General features: G+C 35.1%; 1 protein-coding gene across 1 annotated transcript in view; it reads right to left on the bottom strand.

The window, feature by feature from the left end:
- LOC145247237 (uncharacterized) overlaps positions 1-18,107 on the bottom strand; it is a 319,763-nt gene extending 301,656 nt beyond the window's left edge. The window contains exon 1 of the mRNA XM_080108861.1: positions 17,855-18,107. Coding sequence (XP_079964987.1) covers positions 17,855-18,107 — 253 coding nt within the window. The remainder of the gene's footprint in view (positions 1-17,854) is intronic.
- Between the last annotated feature and the right edge of the window lie 455 nt (positions 18,108-18,562).

Below are 18,562 nucleotides of genomic sequence, written 5' to 3'. Positions count from 1 at the left end.
GGACTTGAAGACAACCATATTATAGACAGCTGGAAAGCAGGAAAACGGAAGACAATTTCACAGGCGTGCAGTTCTAATAAAGAAGCTTTGATCAGGGAAGCTATGTTTAGGTTTTGACACAGATAAAGAGTGGGGGGAATTATTGATAGTGTTTTCAGATAGACGAGTATTTCTTGTGAAAGTTTGGCGAGGGGGGGACCATAGATTGAAGCTCAATCGAACACTTTCCATGAAAATAACGATAAAGCAGAGAAAACTCGCAATATCTTTTCTGTGAGATAGAGTTTGCAGCGAAGAGAAAAGTACATCTCCCACCAGGCCACGAAGTCTATTTTGAACTCTATCAAGGCAAGACAAGTTTTACTAGCAGCTCTTGCCCATATGTGGCAACAGTATTCCATCCTTGGACGTATCTGGCTCTTATATATAGAGAAAATTGCATCAGCAGTGAGATATCTATTGGATCGATAGAAGGATGCGACCATTTTTCCAGCGGCCTTGGCGACAGATTTGATGTACGTATTCCATTTAAGATCAGGAGTAAAGGTCAAGCCCAGAAGCCTGTCAAAACTTGAGGCCTCCCCAAGAAGAGAGCCATTCATTTTAATCGATGCCAGATGGGGATAAGAACGTTGATGATGCAAAGATAGAAGCTTGATTTTAGATGCATTAAATGTAACCAGCCACTCCTTTCCCCATTGTACAACGTGATCAAGATAAAAGGAGAGAGAATCAGAGAGAACTTGGTCGTTTACTGTCTTAGATGTGCTATCATAGATGGTAGTGTGATTTGGAAGATCATTAATTTAGATCAGGAGAAGAGTTGGGCCCAGGATGGACCCCTGAGGGACTCCAGCATTAATACTGTGAGCTTCTGATGTTTGCACATCAACTACTACTCTTATGAACCTATCAGAGACAAATGATTTAATAATTGAGAAGACATTTCCAGCTATCGAATAGCTGGAGATCCGGTGAAGAAAACCTTTATGCCATAGCCTATCAAAGGTTTTTGGTATATCAAGAGTATTTGGTTGCCTCTATCGAGTGATTCGCTAATCCTTTGAGATATAACTTTAAGCACACCTGCTGTAGATCTAGCAGAACGAAAACCATATTGTGTGTCACTAAGAAGGTTATTTTTGCTGAGATGGTTGATTGCTTCTCTATTTAACACAGATTCCAGCAACTTACTTATGACGCACAGGAGACTTATTGACCTGTACTGAGAGGGGGATGAACGGTCGCCTGAATTCTTAAATACAGGGCGTACTGATGACATTTTCCAGGGTGATGGGAAGCAATTCTCCCTAAGACAACGTTTAATCAGTTTTGTAAGTATGGGAGCTAGTTCTGGTTCAAGTTTTTTGAATAATATAATTGGAATACCGTCAGGGCCGGTTGCTTTACTGGAATCAATGTTTTTGATTAGCTTGTCAACATCACGTACAGATATTTGTATATCATATAGCGTTTTTGCTGATACAGGAGGAAATATTGTGGGTTGGCGGCCTTGGTGGTAAGGGGTAGAATAAGCTGCAAAGTTCTTGGCAAAGAGTTTGGTTTTGTTTGATGCTGACGAGATTAACTCAGATCCATTGATGATATTTAGGATACAGCACACGTTTCTGTTCAGGATTCTGATTGTTATTTGCCAAAACTGTTGGGAACCAAGCGGCAGCTCAGCTACTTTGCACTTGATAGACTGAGCATATAATTCTCTTGCATTCTTTATTACTTGCTTACAATGGTTGCTGGCAGTCCTGAAAGCGGCTTTAGTTTCCATACATCTATTACGTTTGAAGCAGTGGAAAAAGTGATTTCTGTGCGCAATAGCAGCAGCACATCCTGGAGAAAACCGTGGTTGGCTGTTAGGTTTTCGCTGGAACTTTTTCGAGAGTGTGAACTGGTCTATACCTACAATTAACCATTCCGTCAGGTCTGATACTATAGAGGACACATCCTCTTTAAACAGTGAATGCAGAGGAAGATCCGATATAAATGTACTGAATCTATCACAGTCAGCGATATTATATCGATATACTGCACGATGGAGAGGTACGTCTGAGGACTTATTACATTTAATTTTTATCTTAACTGATTTTTACAATTTTCCTTTTAATCTTCTCCAATCTCCAAATAGTCCTTTTTGTGTTCTCGAAATTGTATGAGTTGGGTACATAATCGCGAGCGCTTTCGACAAAAGAGCTTCTATCATCCCTAGGCATATTGTAGAAATAAACGTAGAAAATGTTTTTTTATTACACACACACACACACACACACACACACACACACACACACACACACACACACACATATATATATATATATATTATAGTCACGTGATAACTTGTTACAAGTGCGGTGGGCGGACTTTATATATATATATATATATATATATATTAAATATATCTATATACATATACACACAAACATATATATTCAAAATATATCCAAAATATTTCAAAACGTTTCGGGTGCACTCATAATAATTATTATTTATCTGAGCTTCTTTGTGTTAATGTACAACGCCTCGAGTATTCTTAGCCTATTTACATTTCTCCCACGCTGCAATACTCTTGTATTTTCTACCATAATTCTTCGAAACTCCGAATGATGGCAGCCATGTCCCTTCAAATTCTGTGATATGCAGCTAGAGTCAGAGAGGTGGAGAGACAATCTTCACGACAATATTTTACTTGGTGAACCAATGTAACTTCTAGTATTGGAGACACACTCTCCTGTTGGACAGCTGACTTTGTAAACTACATTGGTCCTTTCCAAAAAATCACTTGCCTGCGAAATGTTGTTTTGCGTTACAAGGCGTGTTGTCTGTATTTTTTTATAATATATAATACATTTTATTTTTTTATTATTATTGGGAGCCACGTATCTACGGATTATATTTTTAGGAATATTTTATCGATTTTTTAGCTCTTGTATTACTGGCTCGGTAATCTATATTAACAGATTGATAATTTTCTTGGATATTACTACTGTGATTCAAATTGCTAATGCCTAGTTTTATTTCTTTATCTACAAGAGAGTTAGGGAATTGATTATTTACGAACACTTGTTTCATATTTTTTAATTCATCCAATAATATTTTTATGTTTGAGGAAATCACCAGTGCACGATGTATAAGATTCCTTATATTCGTTTTATAATGGAATTGGCATTCGCTTTTTAAATTTAAAATTCAGGAATTAACGGATGTAGGTCTTAGTCGCGTGCAAGCGACTCTATAATCACTCTGTGGGTCGGTCGGTCGGTCGGTCGGCCGGTCGGTCTGTCCGTAACGCTTTTGTGCTTGGCCTTTTTGGTTTAGATCAAAGGTCTGTTGTTAATAGATGATGTTCTTAGCTTTTTAAGCTATTCTTGGCCTTTGAGCTTTTCTTGGCCATCGGACCAATATCAAAGTGTAACATCTGGTCCGGCAGATACTGCAAGCAAAGGTCATATGTGGGTGCAGCCTCACACATAAGACCTTGGTCAATGTAAGGGCAACCTTCATACCAATTGTCACTATCCAACTCCCCTACTCCCCGTGGAGTTGGTCCCCATTTCCGCTTCACTCCTCACATTAAAAATCGGCCTTGTGCCTAATTTGCTCGGTGGGGGAGCAAATAAAAACAGCTTTTCTTAGCCTTTTGGCCAAAATCAAAGTATAGTGTCTGATCGGCAGATACTGCAAGCAAATACCATATGTAAGGTCAGCCTCACATATAAGACCTTGAGCAATGTAGGGGCAACCCTTCATACCAATTATCACTATCCAGCTCCCCTACGCCCGTGGAATTGGTCCCTATTTCCGCTTCACTCTTCACATTTAAAATCGGCCTTGTGCCTAATTTGCTAGGTAGGAGTAGCAAATAAATACCCTTTTCTTGGCCAATATCAAAGTGTAGTACCTGTTCCGGCAGATACTGCAAGCAAAGACCATATGTGGGGGCAGCCTCAAATATAAGACCTTGGGCAATGTAGGGGCAACCCTTCATACCAATTGTCAATATCCAGGCCCCCTACTCCCCATTCCCCTTTCACTCGTCACATTAAAAATTGCAAAGTGTAGTGGCTGTTCTTACTACATGCTTTTCTTATTGTAATATAAAGTGGGTGATCACTTTTCTGTATTAATTTGATGTAAAATGATCACCTACTTTACAACCAGTCAGTCTTAAAGCGAATCAAGTCATTCTCCAGATTATTTAAGTTGTTTTTGACAGATCTCAGTTATTTTTAAGCATTCAAGTCATTCTGAAGGTCATTTAATTCATCCTTAAGTTCATTAAAGTCATTCGAACTCATTTACTTTTTATTTATTTAAGTCATTTCAGCCCATTTTTCGATCATTTTTGTTTATCTTTAAGAATTTCATGTCAATCCTACATTTACGTAATCATCCATTACACAAGACCACGCGACTAATGGTTATCGGCCTTGTTTAAAAATTGAGGTGATAGATTCATCGCTGAGAGAACGTCTGAAAACGAGATTTTATTATTAGTACTTAGTTAGTATGTGAAGTTAAGAACGGACTTATTCTGAAATATACCCATTAAATATTCTATTTCCCGTGTGTTATTGACAAGAATTAATATATCATCAGCCTATCGAACATAAAAAGAAGGCTTCTCTATAAATTAAATACTTTGTTTTCTAGATAAGTCATATTAAAGTTACTAAATGCTGGTCTCAATACGGAACCCATATCTACGCCATCAACCTGTGTGTATATATTTCCCAGATGATCATGAAATGGAACTTTAGTTGCACACATTATTAATAACTTCTTTAGGATTGTGAGATAAAAAGGAAAATTGTAAAACAGAATAACTGTTTGCTATTCAATAATATTTGTCTAAATATATATATATATATATATGTGTGTGTGTGTGTGTGCGTGTGTGTGTGTGTGAGTTTATATATATGTAATAATAAGGAGACTGCGTTTACCTGATATACGGAATGCTAAACTTCAATCTAATATAAATACCTGTATTAATATATAGATAATTTTATCCCAACCAAATAAAAACGTTCAATACAGAATAGAAGGTAGAGCTTATTGTAAATTGTTTTTTGGAATATTCGGTCGAACAATATATTTGATTGTAAATTTAAATTTCAGTTTTAATTTTTTCTCTCTCATCTCTCTCTCTCTCTCTCTCTCTATATATATATATATATATATATATATATATATAAGTGAGCGTGTCTGTGTGTGTGTCTGTGTACATGTACATTTCCCTACGTTATAACTCTGTCAATTTTCAGTCTACAGACTCGAAATTCGATATACATGGTACTGACATTTGGGAAAATCGAGGTGATTGATTTTTGGCCAGAAATTTGGCAACTAAGGGGTCAAAGATCAACGATTTGACCTTTGAGAAATCTACCAAACTCCTCCGACAATTTTGAGTCTACACACTTGAAATTTTAGATATAGGTTCTTTGGACATGGATAAAAGTTAATAATTGAAGTTGAGCCCAAAGCAATAAATTTTAAGGGGCCATAATAGGGGTCAAATTTACAAAAAAAATGACTGTTTTTTTTGTGCTCATCATACACCTTTAAACACCCGGGAAACGCCGGGCACCAAATGGTAGTATATATATATATATATATATATATATATATATATATATATATATATATATATATATATATATATGAAGGTGGAAGTGTCCGTGTATGCGTGTGTCTGTGTACATTTCCCTACGCGATAACTCTTTCAATTTTAAGTCTACAGACTCGAAATTTGATATACAGCGTATGTAGATTTGGAAAATATCTTTGTGATCCGTTTTCAGCAAGAAATTCAGCTGGTAATTGGTTGACGTTTTAGAATTTTACGTTTGAGAACTCTACCAAACTCCTCCGCGAATTTCGGGTATAAACGCTTGCAATTTTAGGTAGAGCTTCCTTGGACAAGGATCTAAATTAATAACTTGAGTTGAGCCCAAAACAATAAATGTTAGGGAGTCATAATAGGGATCAAATTTAAAAATATTGACCTCAGCGGTCTCTACCAAATTACTCAGACAATTTCTGGTCTAAACATTTGAAATCATACATAAAGTGTATTCAGTGATAGGACAAGCTTTTTAATCGGTTTCGGTCCAAAATTTGAGCTACCAATATATAAATGTATGAATGTATGTTCGCATGCCTGCTTAAAACTTCTGACAGAGGCGACGGATTTTCACAAGACCAGTATTGTCTTGAAGTTCGACCCTTGAGACGACAAATACCGAAAAATTGGCTTAAAACATTAATTTCTTCACCCTCGACTGGGACGTTTTCTACCTGGAGTCGTCCCCTTTTTCGCCGATATTTTCGAAACCCATCCCCTCTTTTCAATTAGCGAGCCTTACAACCTTTGTCACTTCCGGTTTGGCGTAACAGCAAATGTCACGTTTTTTCACGTTCTTTTCCTTCATGGCGGTATGGTTTCGAGCCTGCCTTCCTACTACCACATTTTTTTTTACTTTACACACACTTTCAAACACGCTGGCAACAACGGGCACCCATACTAGTATATATGGTAATATGTTTACGTATATTATGTAATATATCAAACTTTTCTCTTTTTTCTAAGTGTCGGGTTGATTTTATAGAATCATTAATGTCTACAGTACATATCAGCTTGTATTTGTTTAATATTTAATGTGTGTGTGTGTGTTTATTCTGCGCCTCTTTCAACTTTCGAAACTATTTTTAATGATTGTTATTAAAAAATATATTAACTTAAATAAATGACAATATTAATTAATATTTTAGCATGTATTTTCTCCGAGAAATTACATAGTGAAACTAATTTTCTAAACTTTAGTATAAGTATAGGTAGATACATCCATATATAGGCAAGGGCACTGACGTAGGGAGCAAGATTTTTCCATATATGTGTGTTTGTATGTTCTATTAAATATAATATATACTGGTTTAATTATGCGATTGTTATAAAAAAAGGTGTGAGATAGGTAAATTCGCTGACAACACGACGCTAGATAACAGACTAAGGGAGAAAACGAATGAAAACATATTCATGACCATTGCAGAAACTGTGGAAAGAGAGCTCCGGTATGTAGTAGAATGGCGACAAGCATGTGTGACCATATTTAATGCTGTCAAGACTAAGCGTCTTCCCTTTATTAATTACAAGAAACCTTCTCTACCAATAATAGTCATGGCTAATATTACATTATCTGCACGTACTTCGATCAAAAACTTCGGCTTTATATTCACAGGAACATTGATTGTAACCTTTACATCGAGGGCATTGCCAAGGTCGCTGCAAAGAAGGTGGGGTCTCGCTACCGTGCCTGAAAGTTACTTACGGCTGAGAATATCCTGTACTTTTTTTACATGGAGGTCACCACTTATCAAGGCCCAGAAGCCACTCGGGGATAAGGGTTATTGTGTGTACAGTAATCAATGGGGTACTTTTACAAGGTCATCATCCCTCCAGAAATTGAGTATTTTATCATTTGAATCAGTGCGATGTAAACAACCATCTTGCTCCTCAACTCCCTACATATTATTCCTGCAAATTGTGACCCACATAGTAGCTTCCTACATCAAAGTAGTACAGCGCCTTATTTGGGGTGAAAACGCAAAAAAAAAGGTTAATAAAATGCATCGCAATTAATTCTAAATGCTCAGAAAATCTGTAGTCAGACAAAGTCAAATCAATAAAATGGCTTTTTCCGCTGCTCTAATGAATTCGTTCGTTTTTTTTTTAATCAAATCTCTTTACAAAGTGATCATCATTTTGGCATGATTCAACGAGTCAAAGAAATGCACATAGTTAATTCTTGGAAGCCGAAAGCGAAAACGTTGCAATGAAAAAAGGACAGGAATAATTTGTTTTTTAAAAGTCAAAGTCAATGGCGTTTTATGGGTTTCATTTAAATCGAATACCTTAATTACTTCTGGTATTCTTAAATTAAATTGGAAAAATCAAAAGTAAAATCATGAAGAGACATTTAATTTAAAGACCATCGACATATTTGTTTACTCTTTTTCTCTCTCATCCACATATCTCTCCCTTTCTCTCTTTTTCTCTTTCACTATATCTCTTTCTTTCTCTCTCTCTCTTTCTGTCTCTCTCTCCTTCTCTCTCTCTATATATATATGTATATATATATATATATATATATATATATATATATATTATAAGATACGTATTATATACGCTTGAAACCAGACCCAACGCATTGTTACAAAATAAACGGATGTTTATATTGTTAGAAATTTATGTTAAAGTCCATAAATATACTTCAAGGGAAACCGTCATCTTCAGTATGTCGGTGTTTTTTTTTTTGTTTTTTGTTTTTTGCCATGTCGTTGTTGGATCAAAGAATTGACCGTCCGAGACTTCAAAAGCTACCGTAGAAACAACAAACACCTAATTTTTGGCTCAAACAACATAGCAAAAAAAAAAAAAAAAAAAAAAACACACACACACACATACTGAAGATTACGGTTCTTGTCGGAATATATTTATGGACGTTAACATAAATTTCTAACAAAATAAACATCCATTTATTTTGTAACACTCCTTTGGGTTTAGCTTCAAACGTATCTAATACGTATCTTATTTAATTCACACTCAACCAGCGCTTCTAACGAACCAAATCTCAACACACACACACACATACACACACATACACACACACACATATATATATATATTTATATATATGGAAGTTGGATTTAAATTCTGTAAATTAAAATATAAAAAAAAATTATTTCTCGACAACGAATGGAAAATTTCAAATTAAAAAAAATGTCCCTATTCCATGGAATTTCAATTGATGGTTATTATCCTCAGCTGAAACGTACTAAACAAAATGATATACAATGGTATGCTATAAATATTGCTGGTTAGCAATAAATTCAAAACTTATATTTCGAAAGCAGAACATTTGTTTGCTGGTTTATAAAATTCCGAACGGAATAAATCAAATGTATATTTTAAAAGAGCTCCAGACCCGAAGTAAAAAGTGAATTCATATTTTTGGAGCAACATGTTTATCAAACTAAAAAAATAATCACCGTTCGTTTAAGGTTGTAGTGTTTTTGTGCAGCACTCTTTTTGTGAAAAAACTAAACTAAAACGCTGCCAAATATATTCAAAAAATTTTTTTGTAATTTGATCACATTGATAGGCAACGCGAAATCGATAGAATCGACAGCGATAACCATTTACTTCCAATTGGGGATGTGATTGATTTTATTAATATTTCCTTATAGAGTTATATTTAAATTCTTAATTCTGGACAGTTTCTGATCACAAGTTATGTTGCGGTTACACTCAGATACATGGACGAATACACTTGACTCTGAAGTAGGGAAACTAGCTTTAACTTTCCGGACGTTTATACAGCTTTAGATACTCGCATCATCGTTATCGTTGTTTACCTTGGATGTTGCTTGTCTGCTGATACAAAATTACTTGCACACTAATATTTAACATTTATAGCTTTAATTTATAAGAACAACCAAGGCAATTTTAGTATGGGTTAAACAGAAAACTAGATCAGTAAATAGATAGAAAGAAGAGTAAATGGATAGATAGTCTGGCGCACTAAGCCTGGAAACATGACCCTTGCTATCTTTATATAGGGGACAGCATGGGAACACGTCTTTCTCCATTGAAAACAAGAAATACTTCGGTTTCATTATTAATACTTCCAACATTAAACACATTTTTACACACTCTTTACCTTCATTATATAATACATAGGAAAGGGAAATAATACTGACGGTAATTGAGGTCTTTGAAGAAGAAACTGATGATCACTTCTATCGATTATTGTGTGGAGAGAATGTGATGATTAAATATTACTAAATAAGGTAACTCTCCCGCTTTCGATTCCCAATTGTAGTTGGATCACGATGTTTAATTGGAATGAGTTCAGGTTATTTAATTAGAAGAATACACGCCTTAAGACAACCCGTACGTGTAAAATTTGGACTCATGCTTAGATACGTTTGGAATTTTCAGTCAGGAAATTTCTAGTAACGCGGCATATTAAAAGCGTGTGATTATTATTATTATTATTATTATTATTATTATTATTATTATTATTATTATTAATGATACGAAAGTATAGTAATAATAATAATAATAATAATAATAATAATAATAATAATAATAATAATAATAATTCAAGGGATACTAATGTCGCAATGCATCAAAAAACTGCAACAGAAATTAAATAAACTAATAAAAAAGAAACTGGCAAACATCTTATTTATATGAAAAAAAAACCGGATTTGTCTGTCTGTTAGTCTGTTAGTGCGTGAATTTTAAACCGATAAACTCTCAAACTTTTCGTCTGATGAAACTGAAATAAATTAGAAATAGTAATCATACTCATAGGATGGTTTATAATGAGAAAAATCCTTCTTTGAATGAAAAAAAATAAAATGTGCCAATAATCTTAGATAGGGACTCAAGCTGGAAATCCAGATTAAGAAACTCTTAAAAAATAACCCAAAGTTACAAACAGGAAGAAAGAAAGGGAGAAAGGACGAAAACGTAACAATATATTTCACAGGGAGAAGCTAAAAGATGAACAGGAAAGAATAACAGTTCGAGCAAAATAAGGAATATTAAGATGACAGATACAAGTCAGAACAGTACAAGCGAAACCGAATCTTTCACAAACAATGAATATGTAAACGGAGAGAGAAACAAAAACAGAACCCCCAGACCTGGTAGAAACAATACTGGAACAAAATATGGGAAGAAATACTAAGGCACACCAGAAATTGCAAATGCCTGAAAACCGTGAAAAAAACGTAAAACAAATCGCTGAATGGACAGAAAACAACATCTGGAAGGAAACATCCAAGCTAACTCTACGAAAACTTGTAAAAACAACAAAAAATGAGATTACCAGGGAACGATCAAATACATACACACGAATCCAACCATTCACTGCATTACATGAAAGGCTAATTCAAAACTTGAAGTAGAAGTGCTAGAGTGGATGACTCAAGGTAAAACAACACGGCTAAAATAAGGCACTGAAACGCTTCCGGCAACTATTATACCATGATGAAAAAATCATCAAGAAGTTAAAAAAGAAAAAAAATAACATAACCTTAGCATAATTTGAATGCAAGATAGTATACGACCCTATTCCTTCAGCAGGGCTAATAGGATACTTGGGGATTGACAAACATAAAATAGTATTACCATACGACTGATACAGCAATGAGATTTAAACTAAAGGTTGGTGGACAATACATAACTGAGATACAACTATTAATATGCTATTTTTCAAGGAAATCCATGTCACTACTAATGTTTATCAGAGCCGTGATTCCTGTTCACAATATGCTAAAAATTATCAAGCCGTTTACTAAGTTACTAGTACAGAAGAAGGATGAACTACTTAAGGTATAGAAAACAAAAATGAACTAAGAACTGTAATGTAATAAACAAGAAGCTTCAGTCAGTGCATGAAATTCCAAATGGAAAAGTGAGCACCGTTAAAGAAGGCGAAGAATATGATCACACAAGGCGAACATAACATACAACTCTTTGGGAAGCAGACAAAATTAAATCAACAAAAATAAAAAAAACAGGAGAACTAGAAAATACACAGAAACTAAATTATAGTGTAAGAACAAAATCTTGTAACGGAGCATTCCCCTCTTAAGTTAACAGGCCGTTTATAGAGGCGAGTAAGAAAATCAGAAGCAGCACATGATAGTTGACCAAGAAAAATATTAGCAGTAGCTACCGTCTTAGTATATATGTAAATTAGGCAAATGTGCATGCGCTTCCGTCACGAAAAGATGTAGAGAAACAATACAGAAAACGGACAGCACGTAAAGAGGAGGATCGGGCGTGTTTTGACTTAAATGCGACGAGAGACAAAGTGCGCCACGTTGTCGAAAACGAGGAAAGACAACCGATGAGTTAAAAATGCGTTCAAAGAGCGTATCGAGAAACATGTTCGATGCATGAGTGATATTTTGAAACACTGTCGGAAATTTCGTATTCACCCCCCCCCACTAAAATTTTTTTCTTCCTTATTTCTTAGTTTCTCTGACGATATCAGGCTACGTGAGGGGCTAAACGGTTGAACTCTAACGACACGGTTACATTAAAGCTTTAAACACATGAGCTGCAACCTCTAAAATGATATCCTAGACAGTTCATCGGTTTGAATCAAGTAGAACGGAAGCATCTTGATGAAAGGACCAGGAAACCTATGACTAATTACAATGAATTACACACTAAAGAATGATTCTAACAAATTCTACGTGAAAAGGGAAAGATGGAAGATAATGATTTGTAAGTATAGAAACCGGTGTGGATGACACAAACAATATTTCTAAAAATACATAAAGATGGTCACTAAAAGTCTAATCACAGGTGTAAGAGACTATAAAAATAATGGAGACTGAAAACAGAGAGGCAAGGGATAAAATAAAAAAAAAACAATGGGAAGAGCAAAAGTTACACGGACGATTCCTTAATATGAGAATAGGTGTGACGAACAAAACTTGCATATGGCTACGAAAAGGATATCTACATCGAGAAACTGACTCCCTAATAGCAGTTGCACGAATGAATACCATGCAATACATAAAGATAATATATGATAATTCTATGAATCAGACCATTATGAAAAGGAGTTTTAGCATGAACCAGACGTGATACAGAAAAACGACAATTTCAGATTTCTTTGGGATATGAGCATGTAAATTGTTAATGTCTTTGAAATTAAAAACCTGTTATATTTTTCTAAACAAAATCAAGAAAACTTGCTCCATTTTTGATATGGCTTGCCCATTTTGATACCAATAATAGAAATAACATGAGAAATGAATACATATCAAGATCTGAACAAGAAATAGTTAGACTAGAAAACATAAATAAGTCTAGGTAATCCCCATAGTAATCGAAAGGCTTGGCCCCTAACGAACCATCATCACAAATGCAGCAATCAGATTGAAGAGATCCTTTCTTTCGTAGTTTTCTAAAAAGCTGACTTTTTAGGAACGGCGAAATTGTTATGGTACAGCTTTAATTCATAAGGTTCAAGGAATTGTCTTGAGGTTCAAAGAAGTAATACATCCATACAAATACAGATGTTGAGACGTATACGAACTACTACTAATACTACTACTACTACTATTAATAATAATAATAATAATGATATTGATAATAATAATTTTATATAAACGAAACATGGAATGGAATTTGAAGATAACGGTTATTTCTTTGTGCAGTATTTTTTTTTTAATGTTCTTCCTTTGAAGATTGTAATGCTGGGTATGGGGCAGCCAAACCAGCTGCCAACATTGTCATGGTTTTTATTGAAACCAACCGAGAGCTTTTTTAGTATCCTCGCTGTTCCCTTAAGTGCAATTGTGTGCATCTCTTTTGCACTTGGTTCACTAGGAATATTAGTTAGGTAGGACTTCAGGTTCTTCTTCATAAGCCCTGTAGCACCAATGAAAACTGGTATGATGAACATCTCCTTAAGATTCCATATATATAAGAATACATCGACACGTGATTGTTCTTTGATTCCTTTTGTTTGTTTTTGTTAAGAATGGCTGAAGACATTGAATTATGAATGCAGTTTTCATGTAGATGTTTACTTACGAGCAAAACGCGTGACTTTAAGTTTTCTTTTACTCCCCCCCCCTCACGCAAAATGATAGCGTTAGAAATTAATTATCAGATGGATCTCCAGGGAAATCATGCGATCCAGAAATTATTATCCCTTGTATGTTAAAAGAAAAGGTAAAGATTGCTTTTTTGTATTTATTCATTTTTTTTTTAATTTTATGCGTTAGGAGTAAAAACAGATTCCAAATATGTTATTTTTTGCTGATAAACTAAGCCGTGAACAGCTCAAGTCCGATGACAATTATGATCTAGAATATATCGCTTTTCTTGCCATTATCAATAGATTTTTTATGAAATGTGCATGTTGATCGTAAGTTCAATCATCTGTTGCTACGAAACTACATGAAATTATCATACTAACTCTATATGGCAAGTACGTATGTAATGTAGCAATGTAGCAAGTATTGCAATTGGACTTCGAGCTCTGGAGAAAAGAAGCTAAAAAGACGGGTAACGAATAAGAAAACAACAGAACAAAGTGTGTAATCGACAATGTGTTTCTGAATTTTTGTGGCGAGAAGTGATATTTATATAAAATTGGATAGTTCGATCTACTTTTCCTATTTTTAGTGCCATATGCCACACGTCTTGGTAGATGAAACCCCTACCTTTTTCGCCTATGCTTTCTCAAAATTTGCAATTTAATTCGCCGAAACGTTTTTTTTTTGTTCTGAGTACGAGCAAGACAAAATTGCAAATTATTCATGACGTCTATCACATTAATGCTGATAAAACACACAAGGTATACATTGGATTAAATGAAGGGTCACATTGTGAAGTTTCGTGCAGAGTCTCGAGTTCTATATAAAGATTTCGAGTTCAACAAACTACATATGACACCGACGAACTAAATATAATATCAACTCTGTTTCAAGTTTGATTAAAATAAAGGTTGCAATCTTTGTATCACAAAACTACAAGTAAGTATTCGAAACCTATCTACGACAAGATTGTTGCAAAAATGTTTTATATAAACCTATTTTTTAATTAAATTGACATAAATTTAATGAAATTGTTCAAACGTTAGAAAACCTGAGATAAATAAGCAAACAGAAAGTGATATTTTCTTTTCAAAGACAGAGATTTTAGTTCTATCACACACACACAGACACACACACACCCACATACACACACACACATATATATATATGTATATTTATATAAAAAAGATATATGTATGTTTATATATAATATATATATATATATATGCATATTTATATATATAAAAAATGGAGGAAAAGATCTGCCTTAAACCACTAACCTAGTTCTAAAACAGATCCTTTGTTTGATAAAATGCATGTCCATTGGCTGATAGGAAGGGGCGCGGTGGATACTAGAAAGCTGATTGGCTAACTAAAATCCTCAACAGAAGAGGACCCTATAAAAACGAGAAACAGCCACAGAATTCGCGCATAAGCCTGACGAATCCTTGAGTGGATGAAACGCCGAATGTTCGGTGTAGCTTAATCGCCATATATATTTTATAAATTACTATATATATATATATATATATAACTATATATATGTATATATATATGTATATATATATTCTAGCAGTTCTGTCCGATTTTGCTTAATGTCCATGTGTATATATTTATTAAAAGGTTTGACTCATGTCCCGGTAACCTACATCTGAAATTCCAAGTATTTGGATCCAAAATAGGCAGAGGAGTGTGATTGAGGCAGCAAAGCTCAACTTTATCAGGTTTGACGCCTTGACAGCTAAATTTTCTCCCACAACTGCTTAATACGCATGCAGCATGTCTGAATACTCTTCTTGTAAAATTTAAAATATTTAGATCCAAAAGTGACTGAATAGTTTCCTAAAGACCGCAAAGGTCAGATCTTTTGAGCTTTGGCCCCTTCAAAGCAAGATTCTCAGCCAGAAACGAATAACGAACTTAGCATATGTCTTTATACACTTTATGTATTATTTCAATTGTTTAGACGAAAAATTTATGAGTAATTTAGGAGAAACTTAAAGAGTTTACCTTAATTTTGACCGCTTAACATTTATTGTTTTGGACACGAATCTCGTTAAAAAGTTTATCCCTGTTCAAGTAAGCTACACCTAAAATTTCAAGTGTTTAGACCCAAAATAAGCGGAGGAATCTGATAGATGTCCAAAAGCCAAATGTTTAAACTTTAACCCCTTGACAGAAAGATTTCTAGCAGAAAACCGATTTAGAAGATTCTCCCTTATCTCACTACCATTTATATCAAATCTCGTGTCTGTAGCCTTAAAATTTACGGAGTAGTTTGGTAGGGAAATGTACACACTATGGCACACGCCGACCCACGCATAGAAAAATACACTTTTATTGATATATAGGCAGTTCAGCTCGGCTTCGCTCGTGCCCTATGTACAATTTATGCCTTTATGTGCATACATACATATATGTATATATATATATATATATATATATATATATATATATATATATATATATTAAATAGTTTTACTTATATCCAGAAAACCTTAATCTAACATTTCAAAAGTTTAGACGCAAAATTGGCGGAGGAGTTTGTCAGAGTCTGCAAAGGTCAACTCTTTCAAAATCGAACCGTTGGCAGCCAAATTATTCTGATTAAAAAACCTGCTGCGTGTCTAAATACCTTTTTTGCACAATTTCAAATGTTAAGACACAACATTGTCTAAATAGTTTGCTAGAGATTGCAAAAGTAATTTTTTTTAACTTTGACAGCTCGATTTTCGCTTAAAAACAGGTTAAAAAGCTTGCGCTCTGTCTGAATATACTTTTAGCTAAAGAATTTCGAAGGGACCGCAGAGGTCAATTTTATAAAAAAAAAATTTCGACCAAATATTGACCCCTTAATATTTACTGTTTTGACCTATATAGCTGAATTATAAAGGCTGATCTATGTCCACGTATTCTACATCTAAATTTCAAGTGTTTAAACTCAACATTAGCCGAGGAGTTTGGTAGAGTTTTCAAATGTCAAATCGCTGAACTTTGACCCTTTGACGCGATATAACTCTCCGAAAACCGATTAAAATTGTTTTCCTTAATCCTTATACCTCTTATGTCAAATCTTGAGTGCGTAGACTAAAAATTGACAGGGTGATTTGGTAGAGAAATTTATACACGCAGAGATACATACACACACTGACAATTTCACGTATCTATCTATATGATTTTCAGAATGTGAGAGATTGTATTCGGGCTGGTAAAAAAAAAAATCATGTTTTTTGGCGCTAAAATTCTTATTGTGGACGGTCTGTGAGGTGTAATTGGTGCTAAAATACCCCTATCATGCTAAACTAACTGAAATAGTTATTTTACGACATAATTTTTGTACCTATCAATTGCAATGTCAGTTTTTGAATATTTCGTATTTCAAAATATTAGAACAATGTAGGTAAGTAAACAAAATAGTTTTTTTATTAACACAAATACAAATAAAATTCATCAATATTTAGTAGCAGCAGCTTTTGCCTTGATAACAGAATCAATTCGCCAGGGCATGGAATCAACAAGCTTCTCGCAATCATGTGTAGAGATTGAATCCCATGTGCTCTGGATTGCAATCTTCATGGTAGTAGGTTTTTCTTTTCGGAGCTTCCTCTTCACCTGGTCCCACAAGGATTCAATAACGTTCAAATTTGGCGAGTTTGCTGGTCATTCATGAACAGGGATTGATCGTTCTCGCAGCCAGGAAGACGTGGTCTTGGCAGAGTGTGCCGGTGCCAAGTCATGTTTAAAACTGATGTTTGTAGCCTCCCTGTCAAACTGGTTATCCAACACTGGCAGTAAATTAGCTTCCAGTATATATTGGTACACTTTTGCGTTTACAGTTCCTTTGATGAAACATAAATTACCAACACCTTTAGCACTTATACAGCCTTAAACCATGCAAGACTGCGGGAACTTCACAGACTTCTTAACGCATTCTTGGTTATACCCTTCCGTGGTTCTTCGCCAAACACGTGGCTCTTGGTCGTCGAAGGACATACACAATCGAGACTCATCTGAAAAGATCACACACCGCCATTCGTCTGCAGTCCAGGTTTAGTGAGCAGTTGCCTATCGCAGCCTCTTCAACATCTGCTTCTTGTTAAGGAGCGTTTTAGTGGCAGCTATACGATTTCGGTATCCCAGTTGCCGGAGCCTTCGGTAGGTAGTGCTTCTCGAAACGTCAGCACCAGAAGCTTGTTTCCACGCTTCAGTGATCTGACTTGTTGATTTGCCATCTTGTCCAGTGCCCGCTCTTGTCTTTCGGTGGTGCCTTTCTTTCGTCCGCATTTCTTGCGATTGCTGTTGGAAACACCCGCAGCACCTTTCCGGGGCACTTTGGTCACGACCGATCTTGAACATCCTACCTTGATTGCGATTTCCATGTGCGTCTTTTCTTCTGCCCGCAAATCAACGATGCGCTGCTTCTCAAGCAACGGTATGTCTTTAGAGCGACCCATAATGATTAAGTATTATTAACTCGCTTTCAAAATCTTTTTAAACATGTAAAGCTCGCGTAGAGTGAGAGCTTCTTTTTTTCTGAATTGGCAAAAAGAAAATGGCGGCCTCCAATGTTTCAACTTGTAAGCAGACTCATGGGAAGTCACCCTCATTGGTATTTTTCCAAGAGGAGTCCATGCTACTATCATGATGTTTAAGGGGTTTACTGGTTGGGCGTCTACAAAAAAATATTTGAATTTTTTTTATAATATATATATATAATATATATAAATATATATATATAATAAATTCCACAGCCAAACAACGTCGCAGCCCACAAGAGCAATGTCACTCTACGAACCGGAAGTTCAAGACTAGAGTTTCGCCCTCATTTGGGCTCATCATTTAGACACATCCGAACTCAACCCAAGTACGTCCAAGGATGGAATACTGCTATCATATCTCGCCAGGAGCT

This window comes from Euprymna scolopes, chromosome 25, assembly GCF_053919585.1.
Source record: "Euprymna scolopes isolate OS-2025 chromosome 25, ASM5391958v1, whole genome shotgun sequence".
Classification (NCBI taxonomy): domain Eukaryota; kingdom Metazoa; phylum Mollusca; class Cephalopoda; order Sepiida; family Sepiolidae; genus Euprymna; species Euprymna scolopes.
The sequence above is the reverse complement of the archived record's forward strand: the minus strand, read 5'-3'. Positions and strand labels throughout refer to the sequence as shown.